The sequence below is a fragment of the Anopheles merus genome, chromosome 3L (assembly GCF_017562075.2).
Source record: "Anopheles merus strain MAF chromosome 3L, AmerM5.1, whole genome shotgun sequence".
Lineage (NCBI taxonomy): Eukaryota > Metazoa > Arthropoda > Insecta > Diptera > Culicidae > Anopheles > Anopheles merus.
The window spans coordinates 39,295,368-39,316,363 of record NC_054085.1 but is presented as its reverse complement, the minus strand read 5'-3'; the positions used below and the strand labels follow the sequence as shown (position 1 = coordinate 39,316,363).

Below are 20,996 nucleotides of genomic sequence, written 5' to 3'. Positions count from 1 at the left end.
GGATTATTGCACACACGCCGCCCCGCACTGATACTCACAACAATCAATACCCGGGCATGAGGCAGACGAGGAGACAGGAGGCAAACGCGTTTTTTTTCGGAATGACAAATCACGGCTAGATAAGAAACCACGGCGAGACTGTTTTTTGTGCGATTTCGTTTCATTCACTGCTGAATGCTTTCACAAAACGGCTACCTAATTGTATACTGTTCGCTTACCAACGAGGAAAATATCACAACGAACACGCCGCTCCTTAACGCTGAATAGAATATATATGTGTATAAACTGAGCAATTCGTTTCCTGCAGCTACATGATCAGCCGTTCCGCGAAGGGATCAGCTATCGCCGGGAGTGCTGCTGTCTTTTGAATTTCCGTTAAGCTGATCGCCACCATCTTCGGTTGTCTTTTTTTCTTCCGACGCTTGATCTCCTTTCGTGATCACCGACACGAGCTCCTCTCCTCTACAGCTTGCGTCGTAAGGGATCGGCACTAGTCTTTCTCTGTCGAGGGAAATGAGCAACGTTAATACAACGCCCAAGAAGGAATTACATTAATTTCAAATAAATACCTCATTTGCCATAGCCACATCATGGTGGCCGCCATCATTACCGCCGTGCTGCCAAAGGTCCAGTATAGTCCGTACTTGGTGTAGATTGTAGATAAAAATACCGGCCCCAGTGCTCGCGATAGACACCCCGAGCCCGTCATGATGCCCATCCATGTGCCCTGAGGACGCGGTCCTAGCACTTTCGAAAAGATGGTTGTAATCAGCGTCACACCGATCGGATACCCGATGGCCGTGAACGCATAGCCAACCAGAAATTGGCTAATGGTCATACCGCGCGTAGTTTTACACCATTCCTGCGATGGTGGACAGCCTAGCGCGTCGATATCACCGTCCAACGTTTCTGTGCCCGCCGTGGGAATAGGTCCACTGTAGTCAAAGTCCACCCTGGTCAGATTGGACCAAACGTTTGTAAAATTCGACCCGTACACGTACGGCGTCACATCGTCCTCCATGCGTAGCGACGCGAGTGTTGCATTTTCTGGAAGTGCCAACTTTGGGGGCGTGTCACTCATCGGTATGTAAACCGCGCGTCCCAACACCATGAGGAAAAAGCCGCCCCAGATGAGAACTTGCTGCTCTGGGAATCGCTTGCATAATGGATCAATCATCAGGAACATGGCACTGGCCAGTATGGCTCCGACTGCCATAATCCATGCCATGTAATATAAGGCTTCGGCTTTCGTCCACGCGAACATATCCATCGTCAACGGAGTGGCCAGTCTGAGGGGGGGGAAGGATACACAAAATCGTTAGCGGAAAGCGCTGACTATCTTCACAGGACACAGAATTCCGTACACTTACGTTTCGAGAAACACAAAATTGAACACCAGAATGAAAAAGGCAGATATCAGCGTCCAGGCGGATAAATAATCCGGTTTCATCGATTTCCACGTTTCCTTTTCCGACTGCATGCCCTGCTGTTTCATGGCTTCGAGGGCCGCGATTCGTTTCTCTTTGAACACGAACGGCAGGAACAGACAAAAGTTCAAAATTCCCATCAAAACGTTTATCCACCCAGTGGCCGTGTACATGTTGAGGTGCAATTTGTTTTTCACCAGCGGCAGTCCATCTTCGCCGAACATCGTTACGGCGCCCTGCAGCACGGGGCCCACGATAAATCCTAGCGTTTGCGCGAGCGATACCATCGATACGGCACCGGTCCGTTCCTTGACCTTGGTGGCCGCCGACAGGTACGACCGGCACACGGCCACACTGGACGAGCTGACGCCGATGAGGAAGCGCGAGTACAGCATCCAATACTTTTGATCAGTTGGGAACAGCTCGAGGCAGGCGTAGATGCCGCTAGCAATGGAAAATAGCCCCAGCGAGCAGAGCAGGGGCAGCCGGATTGAACCAAGCCGATTGCCCCACCATCCGACCAGCGGGCTGAAGATCATTTGGCCGACCGGATTGGCACCCACTATCCATCCCAGGAACTCTTTGCCGGCGTGAGGATCTAGCTAGTTGTGGAAATGTTGTCAGTAAAGTCGTTTTTGGGCACAGTTCCTCTTTAACATACCTTGTCGAGGTATGGCCACACGCCCGTGAGGATGATGCTGAATCCGAGCGACATGAGAAACATGGTGTAGTAGATGATTCGCACCGACGTCCAGCGTTCCGTGTACTCAGCGGCCGTTTCCAGTCCATCGTCCAGATCGTTTTTGGATGGTTTTTTGAGTAAACAGTTCTTTAATCTCTCCATTGCTGATAATTGCCCGTTTGCTGAACACACTGACGATGACAAAGCATATGTTAGCCCCTTCGTATGGACTATTTACTCCGATCTTTGTCGATCTTTGCAAACTATTGCTATCGAATTGTTGTGAAGCGAACGGAATTGAATCCAATGCTACGTGTACCGCCTGAACTGCACCACGCGTCTGGCCTGTTTCACATGTATGCGCACATAAAACGAACCCAACGCTCTTTGTCTAACGGAACGTTGGGCAGTGCACGGTTCAAACTACAAATAGATATCAACTATAAATAGTTGCAGCTCCTATCAGCTGAGAGTTGTAACGGGGGGTATTAATATCACTCGAGAATATTATACCAAACGTGCGTGATTTTGCCTTTCCAAGAACGGTTTCATTTTTAAGCAACTTGTTAAATAAACTAAAATATTCTTCACTTTGTTTGTAAAGTGCATCGGTCATAACTCTCCCCGCATAGTCTTCAGGTCGATGCTTCGCCACTTACCCTAAGCCACGTTCCAGTTGAAATGCGTTCGCGCAAATAGTTTGTATTCCGGTCCGGTCGACGCACCGCGTTACCACTTCTCACACGAAAGCATAAGCCAGCGGAATACCCTGGCAGGTCCCAAAATTACATAAAACTGAAGAAGGCTCTCCTATTGATAACATTAAATCGGACACTTTGCGCCGTTATCTAATCGCGTCGCAGATAACCCTGCATAGTGGCGGTGGTCAATGCACGGCGGCAGGCTCACCACATATTTCCCTTTGCGCTGCCGACTGTTTACAGGCCTTTGGTCACTATTTTTCAACAAAGAAATTGTTAGCACAATAAAAATTGTTTGTTTGTAGCAGCTGCCTGCGATCGTTTTGACAACAATGACACATTTCGCTTAAATCGGGCAGTTTCTCATCGTTGCCGCTCATTCGAGCACTAATTCTTCTCACTGCGGCAACCAGATCTTTCTCACCGCCTCACATACATATTTTTTATTTTACTGAATCATTTCACATAGGCATGACGATTTCACTGTTGACTGACTGTGTGGAGAATATAGTCTGCCCAAACATTACCTTTTTACCTCCTTAGTTGAATAAAGCAACAACATTTATAAAATTCCGCAAAATGGCTTACATTTCATGAGGAACACCATCTGTGCGCAAAAGCCTAGATTACAACCATGGCCTATAAACACAGCGTATTTCCAAGTGACCAGCACCACCGTATAAACACAGGCAGCATGAGCAGTTGTCAAACTTTGCCGCTACCAACAACATCAACAGTCCCCGCACAGAGTCGTAATTTTCGCGTGGAAACAGTAATTTTCACTTAAAACCATGTCTATTGGCGTACCAATCAAAGTGCTGCACGAGGCCGAAGGCCATGTGGTGACCTGCGAGACCATCACCGGCGAGGTGTACCGTGGAAAGCTGATCGAAGCCGAGGACAACATGAACTGCCAAATGACGCAGATCACCGTGACTTACCGGGACGGACGCGTCGGAAATCTGGAGAACGTGTACATCCGGGGCTCGAAAATCCGCTTCCTCATACTGCCGGACATGCTGAAGAACGCGCCCATGTTTAAGAAGCAGGGCGCCAAGACGGGCACTGCCGGACGTGGCAAGTCGGCTATACTGCGAGCACAGGCGGCCCGTGGCAGAGGTCGTGGAGCGGGTGGCGGCGGAGGAGGTGGTCGAGGCGGTAACAAAGGAGGATGGCAAGGGCAAGGACAGCAATCTTCCGGCCGTGGACGCGGAGGGTTGTAGAAACATTTCGTCTACACTACTTCTACCCTTTAGTTTGTAAGCAAGCATTTTAGGAGCTCGGCAGGCGGCAGACAGGAGCTCGCCACAACATTTGCATCCATACAGCGTAAGAAAATGATGCCGATTAGGAGGCAAGACGTCCGGACGGGTAGCTTTCCGGTGGAGTGAAAATACACGAAATGTAACATGCGGCGAGTGTGTAGGATAACCACATCCTTCATTAGAAAACTTTCTAGAAATGTAATTTGCATTAAAGTGAAGTGAATACAATCGAACTCAATGAAACACCCAAACCCTCCGTTTTCTTTGTGGATCTTTAGCGAAATGTAATAGTAGGGGAAGATAAAGGTATGCTCCTTTCAAATGAAAACATTCTTACGAATTGGTGAATTTCGGCGAAAAAAAAGAGGGCTGGAAGCATGATAAAAGAAAAGCAAACAATTGCTCTCTTCGAACGCGGTAAAATTCTACGAAAATTTTGGCGACCATTTTCAACATTCTGCTGTGTCGGAACAGACACACGTATCGTATAACAGAACGAACGTCAAACGTTGTATAACAGTCGTACAACAACACAAACATTCACCCCTCAGCAACAATAACAACATAATCAAGCAACATCTGATAAGCAGTGAATTAGAAAGAATAAAATCCACTTTTCTTCCTCGCCTGCACACGATACATATTTCATGTATTCTTTGCTGAGAAAACGAGTCGCGCAAGTATTGTGGCAATCGTCACCCACCAACATCCGAACGATGGCTACGCAAACCCCGGCACGTATTGCCGTTGCGCAAATGCGCTCCACCAACGATAAGCAACACAACTTTGCCCAGATCCAAACCATCACCGAACGGGCAAAGGCCAACGATGTGCAGGTCTGCATAGGAATCCCCCCGTCCCTTTCTCCAATGATTATGACGAGTAGCATTTAGTTTATCTTCTTTCCAGAGTGCTGCGATTACGTTGGAACCCATCGGGACGAAACGCTGAAACTGTCGGAACCTCTTACGGGCCCGACGGTACAACGGTACCGAGCGCTGGCACGGGAACAAAACGTATGGCTTTCGTTCGGTGGCGTGCACGAAAGCATCATCGAGGAAACGGAATCGGGACAGCAGGTGAAGAATATCTACAACACTCACATACTGATCAACAATGTCGGCGAGCTGGTGGCAAGCTATCGCAAGCTGCACATGTTCAACGTGATTACACCGGAATTTAAATTCCGTGAGTCGGAAACAGTCCGATCGGGTCCGGCATTGATACCGCCGGTTGACACACCCATCGGACGGATAGGTTTGCAGATTGTAAGTGTGAACTAGTCACATTTCAATTGATTCATTCGTCTCACATGTAAACTGTTACCATTTTTCCAGTGCTATGATATGCGTTTTGCCGAAGCGAGCACGCTTTTGCGGAAACAAGGTGCCGAAATCCTCACCTATCCTTCAGCCTTCGCTGTGTCGACCGGACGAGCTCACTGGGAGGTACTGCTGCGGGCAAGGGCGATCGAAAACCAATGCTTCGTAATTGCCGCCGCTCAAATTGGATTCCACAACAAGAAGCGAGAGAGCTATGGCCACGCAATGGTAGTTAATCCATGGGGAACCATCCTAGGAGAAGCCAACGATCAGGATCTGGATGTCGTCGTTGCGGAGTTGGACTTTGCCAAGCTGCAAAGTGTGCGCGCCAATATGCCATGTTTCGAGCACCGGAGGGACGATGTTTACAACCTTTCGACGCGAGCAGGCCTTCCGTACGCCAGTGGTGCTACAGCTAAAGAAAATTTCTCGTTCGGAGGTATAGAAATTCCTCCTGAAACGATATTCTACGTATCGGAACACTGTTTCGCTTTCACCAACATTCGCTGTGTTGTGCCCGGACGTAAGTTTTTGATTAATTTCATTACTATTATAACAGCATGTTAAAATTATCTTCTCCTATCTTCCAGATGTTCTAGTTTCAACGAAACGTGTCGCCGCTCGGCTGCCGGATCTCAGCCCGGCGGAAATAAACGATTTCTTCCAGACCGTATGCAAGGTGGAAAAGGTGGCAGAGCGGCTGTACGATGCCACTTCGTCCACCGTGACGGTACAGGACGGCCCGGACGCGGGACAGACCGTTTTCCACGTGCACTGTCATGTGATGCCGCGCCATGTTGGGGACTTTCCCGAGAATGATCAAATCTATGGTGAGTTGAACCGACACGATAAGGAACCGGAACGGCCGCGACGACCCGTCGCAGAAATGGCTGCAGAAGCAATCCGCTTTCGGGAGGAAATGTCACGATTGGGATTGTGAGTGTGATAAACTGTGCAAGGTGGTATGATTTTCCAATAAAACGGGACACAAATTAGGCTTAAGCGATGCATATTGAAATCAATTTAGATTTTCATTCTAAATTTTAACGAAACATTTACCCAAGCGTTCATAATTTTACCCGAAATGGATAAAACGGTACCTTTTCGCCGGCCCTAACGTTTGGTTCTGATTGATACGCCAAACCCAATCAATGCCGGAGTCCGGGTTACACGATAATTAAGGACGAATTATTCATGTCGGGCCGGGTGGCACGGGTACACCACGGATACACGGGGAATCTGTTTATCATGACGAATAAGCTTTCCCCCGGCCAAAGAAAAGCGAAGGAAAAGATTAGATTAATTGATGTTTTGAATTCGGACGAAGATCCTACGTGCGTTGTTGGAGGGTTCGCATAAATCATTGTTTACCGAAAAGTTTTATTCTGCCCTTGCACGCCAAATCCCTTTGCCAGCGGTTATTGATATCGATTTAGGAAAGGATAGCGCAGAACAGATGGTTTTCCCGGTGCTGCCAGTGTACAACAATGGGGTAGGTTTCGTATTTTCTATTCCGATGGTATTTCCCTCATGTGGATAAGCAGTTTTCCCTCGCCAATGTTTTCTGAGGTTTTAAGTGTTTTAAGAAAAATGGTAAAAAGTATTTGTGTATACTGGTGATTGTAGTAAATCGATTATTGAATTCCAGCAATCAAATTGTCTTCCCTACACAGCAAGCCCAAATTCATCGCTGTTTCCAACACCAACAATCCTTCCCAGAAGCAATCGTTCAGCACAACTTGTTAACGGATATTGTAGATAGCAGACTTAAATCATGATTAAATAGATTAATCCAAATCATCAGCATTCTACACTCAACCCTAATCCTTCCAGTAGACGGGATGTCGGTTACGAGCGACCGGCCAGTGTGTAACATGGTCCACAACGGCTACGGTACAGGTTATTGTTAATTTACATTCACAAAGGTTCGATTAGGAAACACTCTGGGCACTTGTGTGTATGTGTGTGTGTCTTTCTCTCCAATGACAAGATGTATCCACCATGAGCAGTCATCTTTTGCCGGTGGGTATTCCAGCATTGTGCACCTCGTGTTTCAACGAAAGGACAACACAACTGGGCGCCACCGGAAGATTGAAGTTAAGTGAGCGTAGCAAAATAAACAACTTAGAAAACTTTACCTTCCTCGGTGCGGAAGATACTCGAGACAGAGAATTAAGTTTCGTACTGGAAAACGTGGGGGTAAACCATACCCGGGTTGGGATGAATATTGGTGGCTTACATTCGCCATGAACACACAGTAATCATGCCAGACTTCCCAGTCGCCAGACGTCCCGCAAAGTGAAGTGCTGTGGACGAAGACATGCCAGATATCGCCCTACATCAACCATGACAACCACCGCGACGGGAGGAGAGGGGGCGCATGTTTACGGTCAATGTTGGTCTTAAATTTAATAAAATTACGCATGGCACAGTGCCGTAGTGCTCGTGTTCGAAGCTCCCAGGGCTTTTGGGGAAAGGGAAGATAAACCGAGCGAAGATTCGTCGTCGCTACGCATTAACTGTCTTTTGTGTGTATGCCAGTCCTGGTCATTACTCGGTGAAGTTGCTCTGTGAGCCCCTTTTACCCGAGCAGGTCCTGGTGCTGGCGAATCCATCATCACGCTAAAAGGCCATACCAAGGGACCGGATCGCCGGCGTGTAAAGAGCCGTTTTTCTGTCGGTAAAATTCATCATTCCCTCATGCAGAACAAAGGAACCGAATGATTAGGTTAGGCTACTAGTAATTAAAACGTCATCCAGACAAAATTTACGGCGCGCTCGAACGGTGGTGCGGGATAGTGGGCCGGGCGCCAGGCCTTTGTAGGCTCACTGCGTCACTGCACCGTTTTGCCGGTGTTGCCTACTTCCGGGGTGGATTTCATAAACAACTTAATAACCAACCAGTGTGCCCTCGGTGCCCGAAAAACCGCAAACCCTGTGATGATGGTCAACGCCGAAGCCGTCCCGGACCGTTGGGGGCTGGTTTAATAACCATAAATTCTGCTCGCCAAAATCCACCACCCGATAACAAATCTTTCGAACCGAAAGTTACCACTACACTGGCCGGTCGGTGGGCCCCGTCCACGCGGTGTGTGCGACGTCCGTTTTACGAAAAGGTATGGAAAATCTCACCCGAGCAATTTGGCCCACGGTGTCGTTCATTCGAAGGCCAGCCAGCAGCACCTAGCTAATCTGATCCGGGCAATATGAGACCCGTATGCGGAAGAATTATGACCCGGGTCAGGTGAGAGCTTTCACTCGCCGTGCCACAGGTATCACATCGGCAGACCGGAGATAAACAATGGCTATCGCTTTACAATCGAACCGATAATGTGATAAACGACGGGGACGCGGCTTTCCGGGAAGCACCGGGGTCAATACACCACCGAACGCCACATGTGCGGCCCAACCGACGAGAGAGATACATTTCGAAAATCCTGTGTGTCTTGTACGGAGCGGACATATAATGACTTGCGTCACACCATGTGCCACGAGGACAGTGTTTTTGTGGTGTAATATTTCGTTCCAATATACCACACTCGTTTTGCTACTGAAAAAGGGTGACCCGAGTAGCGGAGCGAAGTAAGGTTTTTGTTTTAAGCACCTTCAAAGGAGCCAGTCGCCGGAAAAAGCTTTCACATAGATTACCAAAAAGACAGCGCTTTTGCCTTCTCATCTGAATCTTGACACCCATTGTTTTCCGCCAGGCGAGAACAAACACTTCTCATGTTCGTGTTTCAGTTTCCACCCAAGCCACGAGATCCGTTTGAGAAGGAGCTTTCAAAACGGCTGTTGGCAAAACTTTTGGCTAATAAGCGGCGTTGTTTATTTTTGCTGTTTGGAAATTAAGTTTCCCCGTCGTTCGGTGGTCCCGGGTAGGGCAGAAGGGCAAGTTAGGCAAACGGTAGGCAGAGGATGCATGCGTTTTACGCACAATTACCGTGTCGTCGTCCCTTACAAGTTTCCTCGGTAAACTGTTTGCTTTGCTTGGTTCGGTTTCGGTTCTGGTCGTGCGTTGCGTGGGTCGGCAAACACATTGGACTTTAAAATAATTTACATCCATAATCGTACTGTACACAGGAAGTCACCGTGATGATGGGAAGATGTGTGCTTACCGCAATGATGTTGATGCGTATAACGCTTCAGGCTTGAGGCGATTAATTTTAACCCGCTCGAACTCGGGCAGAGCGATACTGTCTAATTAAATTTTCTTCCTGCGTCGTCTTGTGACATTTCATTCAAACACTGCAGGCACGCTTAAGAGAAGCGTTAAATAATGAGGCCGCTTTTTAAATGGCAGCACTGTTTGCTGTTGCACTGTCACCGATAATCGTTTCAAGATAGATGGAACCGCCAAGCCTGCAGTTCCATTTCTTGGCCTTGCACATTTGTCTTGCTCGCTTTCCTTTCGACCGAGCTGCACTGGTCCAGTGGGCCGGTCGGTGACTGTGCACATGGCACAGTAATTGCATTTAATTGTGCATTTTACAGGATGATAAACGAACCGTGGCCAGTGTGAGGAAAAGTGCAGTTGCAAATAAAGACACAGGGTGCAAACACCGAAGCGAAGCGCACCGGGGGTACGGATAATTGCAAGCATTTTATGCACTTCTTTAGCCTCCCGGACCGCCAAAGACACAGCGGCAACGTTTGCCACTGTGTAGCGGTAATTGAATGTAATGAAATAATTAATTCACTGTACTTTCTTGCTTCGATCGATTGTCGGCGTGGAGAGAACCGATCGGTAGGTAGGACACATTGTATGCGATGGTAGGCGTAATGCAGGAAGGAGGAAGAATAATTCCTTCGATTAGTCGATCAACAGTGTGCCTAATCGACAGCTGTAAGCCGCTCGAGGGGAGGAAGAATTTGTTTGCCAAAGAGACAGTTACCCTAATTGCTGTCAAGATCTTTCTTACCTCAATAGCCGAAGAGCTATTAGGGTGGTGCATCTGCAGTAACTCCAAACTCGCATGATCGATTAAACGATAGATATTGTAATGTAAAGGTAAATTGATGGAGAAAGAGTCATTTTAAATGAACGCAAAAATGAACCGGATATCTTTGTCTGCTCGACAACCGTTCATCAGAGAGATAATGAGCTGACGGTATTTTCAAAAGGCACAACGAATGGTTGATAATGTCTCCATTTAAACTTGAATTGAGTCGAACAATTACTTGTGAAAGTAGTTGAACGGGAGTAAAGGAGCATAGGGAAACTAGGAAGAAATATGTACACCGAATACTCTTGCAAGCAACACACCAAACCACCATTAAAATGACTTCTTCATCAAACTATTACGCTGCTGTATCGATATTTTCTTGAGTAAAGGCCCACAGAAAGGAGGCTTCTTTAAATGTTATGCTCAGTGTGTCGAGGTCTTGCGTGTGAAATGTTCATGATTTTTTGCAAAAATATCCCCATGCAGACACCGTAAACTTTCTTCTGCATACGCAAATAGCGATCAGTGCTTTATGAATCTCGCTCTCTCCCTTTTTGTGTGCAACGTCTGCAAAAAAATAACCCTGTTGATATTGTACGTAATCGATAATCCAACCCATCCCCAACAACAACACAAATCACAATGGTGAATGAAACATGGAAAGAAGCAGCAAAGCTGATTCAAAAGAACCTTCCCCGAATTCAAACCCATGTCACGATGTTTGGGCAAGGCAAAAGTTTTGTTTTTATGTCCCTGAAAACGTACGGGGCAGTAGCATAAACAGCGCGATCACATCACCATAAAAAGGTAAAAAGCACAAATTTAATTTCGCTAATCGATGCGTTTTCGCTGGGTTTGATTTGCAGCTCACACCGGAGCTATACCATTGGCTAATTTGCTATTGAATATTTATCATCCCGAATGCTAATTTGACAACTTGCCCTAGATAATGGCAATCGGGTGCTGTTTCACTTTTTTTCTTGCAATAGAATCTTCGTTGTGATTAAATGCTATCCGTATTTGTGTCGTAGTTATCATACCATCTATAATGCTTTTGATTTGCTTTAAAGTGTGAATAACTACAGATTTGAGCTGATATAGAAACTCGGCCGATGAACAAAGCGATGATATAAGCGTTATACAATTGAATGTTGTTTTTACTGCTTTTTATCATGACGTAAACTGTAAAGATCCTTAATGCCTTTTTGCAATCATTCGGCTACGAAAAATAAAATACTTCAACTTTCCACTGTTATATACGCTTTCCACCAATATTCTTCCCATTTTTCAACAATCATCAATCATTTATCGTCCCATTGACCATCTTTTGCCACGGCTCGTTCGTTGGAAAATGTTTCACTTTCAAATAGCATCCCAAATGGTTTTTTGTTGAAGTTTCGTTTCCGCTCTTTGCTCCCAGATGCGCAACATTCCCCTCATCCGCATAAGCTCCGGAGTGGATTTGCCGGTTTGCTAAAATAGCATCGATTCAACTGGCCTTAGCTAGCAAATATTTGTCCAGGATCCCGCCAAATGGAGCTAGTGTGGACAGGTTAATGCAGCAAATTCATTCAAATACGCAAATACATAAATTACCTGCGATAAATATTTACTTTCCCATCGAGCGTTGTCGCAATGCCGATTGGCTCTCGTTTAGCGTTTGGTCCATAATATATTCCATGATTTCCGTAATAGCGTCAACACGTTTTGCAGCTTTTGCGTTGTGTAGGTGGAGTGATCCGCATTTGAAGCAATGTATTCGATTTAGAATTTACATTTCAACTTTTTGTGCAATGATTACTCACACACTTAAGTACAGATGAAGGACAACTTTAAAAAAATAATATTAAACTGCTTTTTATACATTTATGCGCTTTCACTGTATTGATAAAGTCGGTGGTATAGAGACGACGACCATCGAAAGGTCACCATCAGGTCAGTGAAATGTTGTTTAGTGCATGGTTACACATTGCAGAGTTGCTGTACATACATCGCACACTCAAAACGATTTGTAAAACTACACTCGAGGAAGCCGTTGAAACGATTAGTTCCATAGAATCTCCACAGAAATATAGAAAAATTGCATAACTCGTTCCTGAAAGCACATCAGTACGGCCAGAAACGGCAAGGCTGACTGCCGAACTGAGAGCAACTCAGAACTGTAAACCTACCCACAACTGGTTACGCACACACACACTCAAATGCAATCTACCAAATGTTGGTTTCACATTCGTTAGAGACGAGAGGCACAACGATGTGGAATGGACCATGCACACAAAAAAAGGACCATAACCCACTGCCCTTCTGCTCCAATCGTATCACACTTGTGTTGAGCCTGTTCAAAAGTTCAAGTGCCACACTGTACCAGCAACATTTAAACTTTGGTATGAAATAGTTCTCAACAGTGATTATATTTCAATTCTACACTTGGGAATCATCACAAATGCATTTCACTACACACGGAGTGATGTTTGACGTGAAAAAGCACGTCTAATGGATAACTTGTGCCCAAATGAGCGTGCGAACGAGAACGGTATGATGCGTTTTCGGAATGAAATCAACAGCTTCCCACAGTCAATGAAATTGTATGGTGTTGTACAGTATGATTGAGAACCGTAAAATTGTAATCATGATTCTATATGCACACAATTGTTGGTCATTCATTACGAAATAAATTCGACAAAATGAATAAAGAGGGCGTACGTAATTGAAACCACTGCAAATGATGGGTTGTGTTTAAAGGGCAAACATTATGCAAAAATAGCCGATTCATGTGAACGCTGTACTGAATGAATATTTGATGTTAAAACTGTAAATACTCTCTATAGCGGACCAAGGCATAATTCACATCATAGGAGAATTGATTTATGTACAACTACAACATTGTTTACTGAATAATTCACCGCAGTATTTCTGAGTTTGAGTACGTGTTGGGGCTTTAATTTTGTGCAACTTCCTTCTGCAACAATTCATTGCCAAGCTCCTCTCACATCCTTAACAATTGCGTGCATGCAACGTTCAGCAACAACATACGCCTTAAATTGGTATACATTTTTGTTAGAAAGTTAGAATAAAGTTTCACGGATGACAAGCATGAAACACATTCCCATCGAATCATTGCACCCTTGTTACATCAATTCGTTCCACCCGATAAAGTTTTTCCTTCATGATCTTCCAGGAAACTTTGGGCGAAGCGAGCTCTTCGCTTTATTCTGCGTGATGGTAGTCTTTTAAAGTAATCAAATACTCACTCCTGCTTGATGTGTACCTTGTTTATAGATTCTTTATCTACAAAGTAACTCCAGCTGCTCATTTACGACGAAAGTCGTTTAATTTCCCGAACGCGATGGAGACGCATGGTTGTTCATGCAAGTTCTGAAAATTCTCCAAAAAAAAAAAAGTTTCTCCTTTAATGACATGCTATCGACTGCTGGTTTGAGAAACTCTTACCACTCGTGCCAAACATTGCATCACATTGAATAGCCTTTTCTGGTTACATTTTCGCATCACTTTAATCTGCGCTCAACAGATACTGTACTACCGCGCACAGCACTGTCCTTGACTGGTTCGCAGTAGTACCACTTCTGTATGCTTCCCACACGCACATTTGTCCGTACCAGACTGGTGTGTAAATAATAAAACCATGCGCCCCTTATCTGCAGGCTGGCGGCTGCAAATGTATTGCTCCCCTGCTGTATGCATGTACAAACTATCGGCGTACTCAGTTGCCATCGCTCGGCACCGGCAACGCCGGCCTACTGCGATGCGCCCGGGTGAAGAGCCGTTGTCAATGTTGGATGATGTAGCCGCCGCCACGCTGGCGTCTTGGTGGAAAACATTTCGGGAATGATTTCCTCTACTTCACGCGCCCACAGTTTACGTTAACCATTAGCAGAGCGAAGCGGTGGAAAACGTACGGGTATGCAGCAAGGAAAGGATTTTTTCTTCCTCGCAGTACCGTCTGTGTTGGAGCACGTGTTCGAGGGATGCTCATGGCGTACAAGGAAGCTTTTCTTATTTGCACGGTCGTTTACTCTTATTTTCTGCCCCTTTCATTCGCCTGGCTTGTGCTCACCAGTGCAATGCAATACCTACCAACGACAACAGCACAAAAACCCTCATCTGGTGGCGCCCTTTTGAATATACAGCCCACGTTCCCGCTCTGCATGCGTCGCTAATACCCCGGAGTAGAACACTTGTTGAATGTTTTTATCCAACCATCAACAGCTGGCATAAAATGTGTCTGTTTACCGAACGAATGCAGAGAACCTTGCTCACGAAAGAGAACCATTTGGTGGACATTCGTTCTCTTGCAATCGCTCTCTATGTTTTTCCATTCTCTCACGCATAACACTAGCAGATGTTTCCCGGGGACGGTCTTATTTCTTCATTCTTTCCCTATTTAAACAAACTTTTCCTATTTTGTTGGCATGCAGAATGATTTGAAGATTTAAAAGCGTACTCTAAACATTGATAAAACACACATTACATCCTTAAATATCAACGAAATTCTTTGATTTCTAAAGTCCATGCATCATACACTCTGTTACGGTACACGACCCCTGCTTTTTCTCTCGCGCTTGCTCTCGTTGAGTCGCAAGAGACCAAACGCAACGATTTGTTTAGCGCGAATCTCATGCTTACCTACAAATGGCAGCTCCTATCAGCTCGTATCAGCGCCGAAGACGTCAGTTACGTTTCGGTGCGGACTGCGTCAGGTCGCTCTACAGTTCCTACGCGCCTCACGGTGCGTTGCGCTATCTCTCGTAAGGGTCACGTTGTCGCGTCGACGGTTAGATTGAAATGGTGCTCTTAACGCCACAGATGGCGATGGTTGCGTTTCAGCCCATGAGTGTGTGTTTTGTTTTTTGATTTTTTAATGCACCCTAGTGATATTGGTGAATGTGTTTAAAGTGAAATTTTGTGTTCGAATCTATTGAAATTGGATAATTTGTATCGATGGCTAAAATCGTGAGTTTCGTGTCTAAACAAATTGGTTCATAGTGTATAGTTTCCAAACAACCCAATCAGACTACACCAGTGCAGCTGGTCGAGACACTCCGGCAGGCATTGCAGCGTAATTTCCATTGACTAATAACATCAACTACTGTTTAACCAACCAAAATACTACCCACAAGCTGCCGTTGCATACCAGAGACTGAGAAAAAAAGGAGGTAAGTAAATAAGTCATGGTGGGTTTATTTTGCGGGATTTAAGGTTTAGCGAGCATCGCCTCCATTCCAACACCACCGAACAAGTGGCGTCCCGAGTGTTTACCCCCTGGGCACTTGCCGTAGAAGCTGAGCAGTCCGGGGCATTGTGCAACTTTTCCGCCACCCTCCTCCCAACCGCTCACAATCCTTCCCCTGTGGTGTGCAAGTGCACCGTGGTTTAACGACAGCTCTCCACATCACGGCACACAGGAACTTCCGACCTGGGGGGGGGGGGGGCGGGGGCGAGAGAGAAAAAAGCAAGAAAGGAAACCCCCGATCTGGCACGCTGGGATTTATTCTGGGCAATGAAAAAACAACAACGATACAGCTTTGTTAGTTTCGTTGTGTGTGTGTTTTTTCCGGACAAACTCCCTCCCATCTGCTGCTGCGGTCAAACGCAAGGCAACACATTTTCGCACCAAAGAAACAAGTTATTGTACTCAAAATCAGTTCAATTTTGGAGTGAGAACCTCCCAGCGGAGACGTGGAGATGGCGACAGGGGCGGAAGTGATACGATTTTAAAACTCACTCATTCGTGCTAGTTTACGTCACGAGTGCTTGCTCGCACGGTAGCGTGGTGCTTGGTGGGAAACAGGGGACAGCAGTTTGAAAGCATTTTAATGAACTATGAAATAAATAATTCGATTAGCCACAGCACTGAAATGTCAGGTGGTGGTAGAGACACATCTGGCTCAGTTTTGGAGCGCTCGGATTAAGTCATTAGCAGAAGAGGATTTTAATATTAAGCAGGATGAGGAGTTCCTCTTGTGTTGCTTCTACTTTTCAAATGAAGTTTTTTGGAGTTCAAATCTATACAGAAGAAGCGTTTTCAGCTATGATGGCTCAAGTACAACAATAACAAGATGTATAACAACATCCCAACTGCAGACTGCACAGACTTTTGTTCGGGTAACAATCTAAACCATTTAACGCACATGCATCAAAGGGGCCAGAGTGAAATAAGCTACCGCTCAATCATTTCACCGCCGGTAAACATATGAAGCGACGCGTCTCGAAAGGACGTCTGGGTTCGTTTCCGCTTTGAAATAAAAAGACGGCCGGAAAACAAAACATAAAACGCAAACACAAGCAACAGAGTGTGCACCGGTAGGACCGGAAAAGTGCAGCCAACATGCTGCTCCTTAAGACTGCCGGATGCAGCTGCAGGTGTATTGTTCGCGACAGCCGGGCCAACCGGGCCATCCGACTTTTGTTTCCCTCCTCGCTCGCCGACGCCCATTCAAAACCTGCCGTGAAAAAGTCAAACTACAACATGATGATGTATTGTTTCGCTTCTATTTCCGCTTAACAACAAACCGCCACGGGCAGCGTGGGCCAAGTTCAATTAAAGGGCGTCATCATCGAGCGCTGAAGTCTGCAACAGAGTCGAATAGCGGTCCCACGGACTTCAGCGTGGCTAAAGTTTTGCTTAGCCATATTTACTCAAAGGAGTGGATCGAGAGGGAGGGGGTGTGTGTGTGTGTGTGTGTGTGGAAAGCAATATGGCAAAGCAAGATGAGGCTTGGTTGAGCTTTCTTGCGTCGTTCGTCCACCGCCAGGGCGGGAAGGCTTACGCGGCAAACCAACTCATGACCACCCGTTGAGAGCGGCATATGTTAGCGACGTGCGCTTAATTGAAATTGATTTTTCTTGCCCGCTCCAGTAAAATGCGATCTCTTTACGCCCACATGTGTACGTGCACGTGTGTGCGTGCGTGCGTTTGTGTTTGTGTACGCACATTTAATGATGATAAAGACATCATGGCGATGGTGTCGGCGGTTGGCGGATGTTTATGTTCCAATGCCCGGAGGCCAATAATGGCGAGAAGTGTAGATTAGTTCCCGCGCACCAACACCGAACGGACCGGAACCCGCAGGCACACGTGCGGGCACAGGAAGTGGTGTAAGCTTGTTTTTCCACACCCATCAGCTTTTTCGATTGGTGCTTCGGCGGGAAATGGATGGCATTTCCGTTTGAACTAACTGGTGGTTTCACTTTTTTCTTGCTGTTCCGCCACTCCGACCGATTGCCAGCTTTTCCACGCTCATTCTTTTGCGGCTAGCTCGGCGGCGTCAAGGTTAATGGATTTCAAAGTATGTTTGAAGAGTAATCACCACCAACCAGCGCGGCTGCATTCGTATCGAAGTAGAGCGGCGCTGCTCGTTACGGATCTCGTACGGGTTAAATTAGCGACATCGACCTTGATGGTGATGGTGTTTTGGGTATTTTATGTGCAACAATAAAACATAATAAAACATAAATAAACAAAGGAACAGATAGCGTTCGGACGTAAAAAGATGGTGGTAATTCAACAGAAGAATATGTCCGATGGCGTCATGCGCAGGCAAGCGTTCATGATTGCTGTAAAACATACATAACCTTCACACTTGCATGGTCAGATGTAAGTGGTAAATATAAAAATCTACTCTGCTTTCATATATCTGCAGAACACCGAAGGGGCTTCCAGCACGCAGTTTATCTACCTTTTTGCAACACATGTTATCGTCCACTTATCACAACGTTATCGTCCGTACTGGTATCTTTTTGCAATATGGATGCACAATTTCGGGTGCAAAAGCCATATGTTTTGTAAATAACCGCATGTCAATCAATTTGCTACAATATTGTAAAAGACGAAAGATCGCGTTAATAGAGCACGATCTTTGCTCTCCATCTAAACGTTGTTTAAAATGCTCCGCAAATGCGAAGAACGTGTTCTGCATCAACTCACATATCAATGAAATCCTCAATTATTTCCACTACACTCAGCAAATTGGCTTTCGATACACAGTTGCTGGCCCCGACAGCAGCAGCAGAAGCACCAGCTACAACAACAGGCCCATTCAGTTTCATTTTTACGAGTGCAATATTGATCCGAACGGTTGAAGACCACCGTCAGATATACATTTTTCTGCGCTGAACTTCCTTTGCTTGATTGTTTCTGTTTTTTTCTCCTGTGCTGTACTAACCAGTCCCGCAGCGTCTGCAAGTGTGTTGCACAGCAGAAAAGTAAAGTGTACAAAAGCATGTGCTGCCGAGTATCATTCCTTCCGACCACGATGAGCCCGATCCGTGCGTGCAAACACGCTCCCTGGGTGACGTCCGGGGATGTTCGGTTCAAACCAAACTTGATTTGATAGAGTGTTGCAATCAATTTAATTTTCCCTAATTGAGTACATGTGTCACCGTTTGCCGGCACCAGGGCAAATAATTGATAGAAGAAGATCTCGTACGGTTCCATTTGCCGTCACGCTGGGAAGTAGCAGCTCGTTTCTTATGCCATGCCATTCCCTTCCCTGTTGGAGGTCTGCTGCGTGCAATGCAGCGTATTGCAGAATAAAATGGTTGTTGAGCGGGCGTAGCACTGCGGCCAAGCGGAACCGCAATTGCATGTGCAACGGTCAGTACAATCGTAGAGGAGAGAGAGAGAACTCTTCAAGCAGCAAGAACCGCTATCTGCAACAGCTCGCAGCGTCCGTTCCGTGTAACAAATTCAATTGTTGCAAACAATAATCTGAAGATGGGCGCCACATTGTGTAGATAAATTATACGTTACTCTGTTGACTCCTGGCGTGCGCGCGCGCGCCCGCTTGTGTACGTGTACGATCGGCGAGCATCCAATGCGATGGACGGATTCTTTCCGCTTCACTAAATCGAATTCCAGCGATTGAGAGAAAACCGGAGAGCTCGGCGAAGTATGATTCGTATCCAAGCGCGAATACGACGGCTTACGCAAAGGGATTGAAACGGGTGGTAAAGTGATATAAAAATCAATAGAAAGTTACCGATGAAAGCAAACAAACTGAAAACGCAAAAGCTCGCTACCAGCTTCCGCGCGATGTCAATCGATAAGAGGAAAATATGTACAGATACAAAAAGGTCACTGGCGGTAAACGCTATGTAATGGGTAAGTTTCCAGGAACTAAGTAACTACTTCGATGTTTGAATATTCAATCTGCACTTCGCTGCAAACTTAAACATACTTTATGAAAGCTTTTGCTGATGATAACCTTTTCTAATGGTTGGTTTTGCTATAACGCAAACATTTTTATGCTATCCTTATGCATCATTGAGAGGATGATTGTGCTGATTGCTTTTCGTACCATGCTTGAGTATCGCACCTCAAGCAAAATTAATTTACAGCTCATAAACAACCCACACACAGCGATGGGCGTTCGTACAAAGAATGGACGGAAATTTATAGGACACATACAAAGCACGCACAGCCAATGGCGTAACGCTTGCCGATAGACATGGCAACGAGCATTGTCGCTTACGTACAATCTCTACCTTTACGAACCGACCTCAGCGAATCGATACGATCGGATCCCTTAAGAAACTGTATGAAACGAAGGAAATGAGGTTTCGTATGAAGCGAATTTCTGGCACAGAGAACGTCTGTCATCGACAGCGATGAGCTGTGAATGGAATCCCAAGAAAATGAAGGAAGACGGGGCATAACCCAATGTATTATGTTCGGTTGGGCTAAACTGGGCTGCTCCAGGCCGCTCCTCGTCGTTGCTTCGAGCTCGCTCAGTGAGCAACGGCTAGTAACGTATATTGCGCTTGGCGGAAGTGGTGCGATCTCGCTAGCATCACAAAGCCACTGATAAAAGCGGGTGCCATAAGTGAAGATTTGTGTTCCTGCAGCTATCGATTACGACACCAAAGGGATTGTGGCACTTGCACCACATCCCTCCGGAACCGCTGCATCGATGTGTAATAGAGAGTAAAAATTTGTTTTCCGCCAGAGAAGCTTGCGGCTGGAACAATCGGCAAACAATGTCATCTATGTAACTGGAATCCTTTTTAATTATTCACAGCACTGCACTGGCAAAAGCATGCAGCAGAGCTGTGAATGTGAGCGAGAACCAATGCTGCACACGAGCATACGAGCTATTTTACAGTCGATCGAGCATCGATATCTGGCAAAGAGTGTTTAACCTTTGATGAGATATTCACGTTCCACGTATGCTCTCGTAAGGAATGTATAAAGTCAGCAAAAAACCCCTTTCCCAGAACTGCCAATGGCATGGCATCAGAGCAAATGATTTCAGAAGCATTCCCATCCCCGACATACGATGGCTCCACATCGAGAAGGTTGTGGTTTGCATGGGATGGTAAATTTGCTAACAAAACTCAACCCGCATTATGAGAATTGCACCGCATGGAAAATTAAAACCAATGATTGTTTGCCGATCTCATTTCAATCGTTTCTTCTATTGCGGTGCAATGGTTTTAGCATATCATATGTGCTTAAACGCTCCCTTTCGCCCTTTACCATGCGCAGCATTCTGGTCGAACAGTTTCAAAAGGAATGCTAACTGAACCAAATACCGTTGGAGCTTCCCTTTAAAACATTTCAGCAAAATCATCGTAGAAGGTTTCACTGTTCCGACATACCGATGATCGATATATTTGGAAATGGAAATATCGTACGAT

At 45.9% G+C, this 20,996-nt stretch overlaps 4 protein-coding genes across 6 annotated transcripts in view; 3 read left to right on the top strand and 1 right to left on the bottom strand.

Annotated features, from left to right (window-relative positions):
• Window positions 1–133: 133 nt before the first annotated feature.
• LOC121598541 (major facilitator superfamily domain-containing protein 8-like) lies at window positions 134–14,028 on the bottom strand. Of its 3 annotated transcripts, none has more exons than XM_041925544.1 (6): window positions 13,791–14,028; window positions 13,592–13,724; window positions 2,089–2,300; window positions 1,371–2,029; window positions 570–1,289; window positions 134–501 (listed from the first exon to the last, which is right to left on the bottom strand). In XM_041925544.1, coding segments are annotated over exons 2-6 (1,758 nt in total). In that variant the 5' UTR covers window positions 13,593–13,724; window positions 13,791–14,028; the 3' UTR covers window positions 134–335. The 3 variants fall into 3 exon arrangements, with proteins under 3 accessions (XP_041781478.1, XP_041781479.1, XP_041781480.1); XM_041925545.1 differs by having other exon boundaries at window positions 13,592–13,715; XM_041925546.1 differs by lacking the exons at window positions 13,592–13,724; window positions 13,791–14,028 and adding an exon at window positions 2,769–3,270 and having other exon boundaries at window positions 135–501.
• Window positions 3,496–4,707, top strand: LOC121598545 (small nuclear ribonucleoprotein Sm D3). Its single transcript, XM_041925552.1, has one exon. The coding sequence runs from the start codon at window positions 3,602–3,604 to the stop codon at window positions 4,031–4,033; it is 432 nt and encodes a 143-aa protein (XP_041781486.1). The 5' UTR covers window positions 3,496–3,601; the 3' UTR covers window positions 4,034–4,707.
• Window positions 4,723–6,407, top strand: LOC121598543 (nitrilase and fragile histidine triad fusion protein NitFhit). The gene is made up of 4 exons (XM_041925550.1): window positions 4,723–4,911; window positions 4,969–5,343; window positions 5,413–5,920; window positions 5,988–6,407. The coding sequence occupies exons 1-4, from the start codon at window positions 4,723–4,725 to the stop codon at window positions 6,335–6,337; spliced, it is 1,422 nt and encodes a 473-aa protein (XP_041781484.1). The 3' UTR covers window positions 6,338–6,407.
• A 1,014-nt stretch (window positions 14,029–15,042) lies between the features above and the next one.
• Window positions 15,043–20,996, top strand: part of LOC121599245 (prolactin-releasing peptide receptor) — a 48,942-nt gene continuing 42,988 nt past the window's right edge. The window contains exon 1 of the mRNA XM_041926904.1: window positions 15,043–15,514. The gene's annotated coding sequence lies outside the window, so the exon portion shown is untranslated. The remainder of the gene's footprint in view (window positions 15,515–20,996) is intronic.

Excerpts from the sequence above, each read along its gene's own strand:
- LOC121598545 (XM_041925552.1), top strand. The coding sequence starts at position 3,602 with ATGTCTATTGGCGTACCAATCAAAGTGCTGCACGAGGCCGAAGGCCAT.
- LOC121598543 (XM_041925550.1), top strand. The coding sequence starts at position 4,723 with ATGTATTCTTTGCTGAGAAAACGAGTCGCGCAAGTATTGTGGCAATCG. Across the intron at positions 4,912-4,968 it reads CAAAGGCCAACGATGTGCAG|TTTATCTTCTTTCCAGAGTG; the intron begins GTCTGCATAGGA and ends AGTAGCATTTAG. Across the intron at positions 5,344-5,412 it reads GACGGATAGGTTTGCAGATT|TGCTATGATATGCGTTTTGC; the intron begins GTAAGTGTGAAC and ends CCATTTTTCCAG.
- LOC121598541 (XM_041925544.1), bottom strand. Across the intron at positions 2,030-2,088 it reads TGTGGCCATACCTCGACAAG|CTAGATCCTCACGCCGGCAA; the intron begins GTATGTTAAAGA and ends TTCCACAACTAG. Across the intron at positions 502-569 it reads ATGTGGCTATGGCAAATGAG|AGAAAGACTAGTGCCGATCC; the intron begins GTATTTATTTGA and ends TTCCCTCGACAG.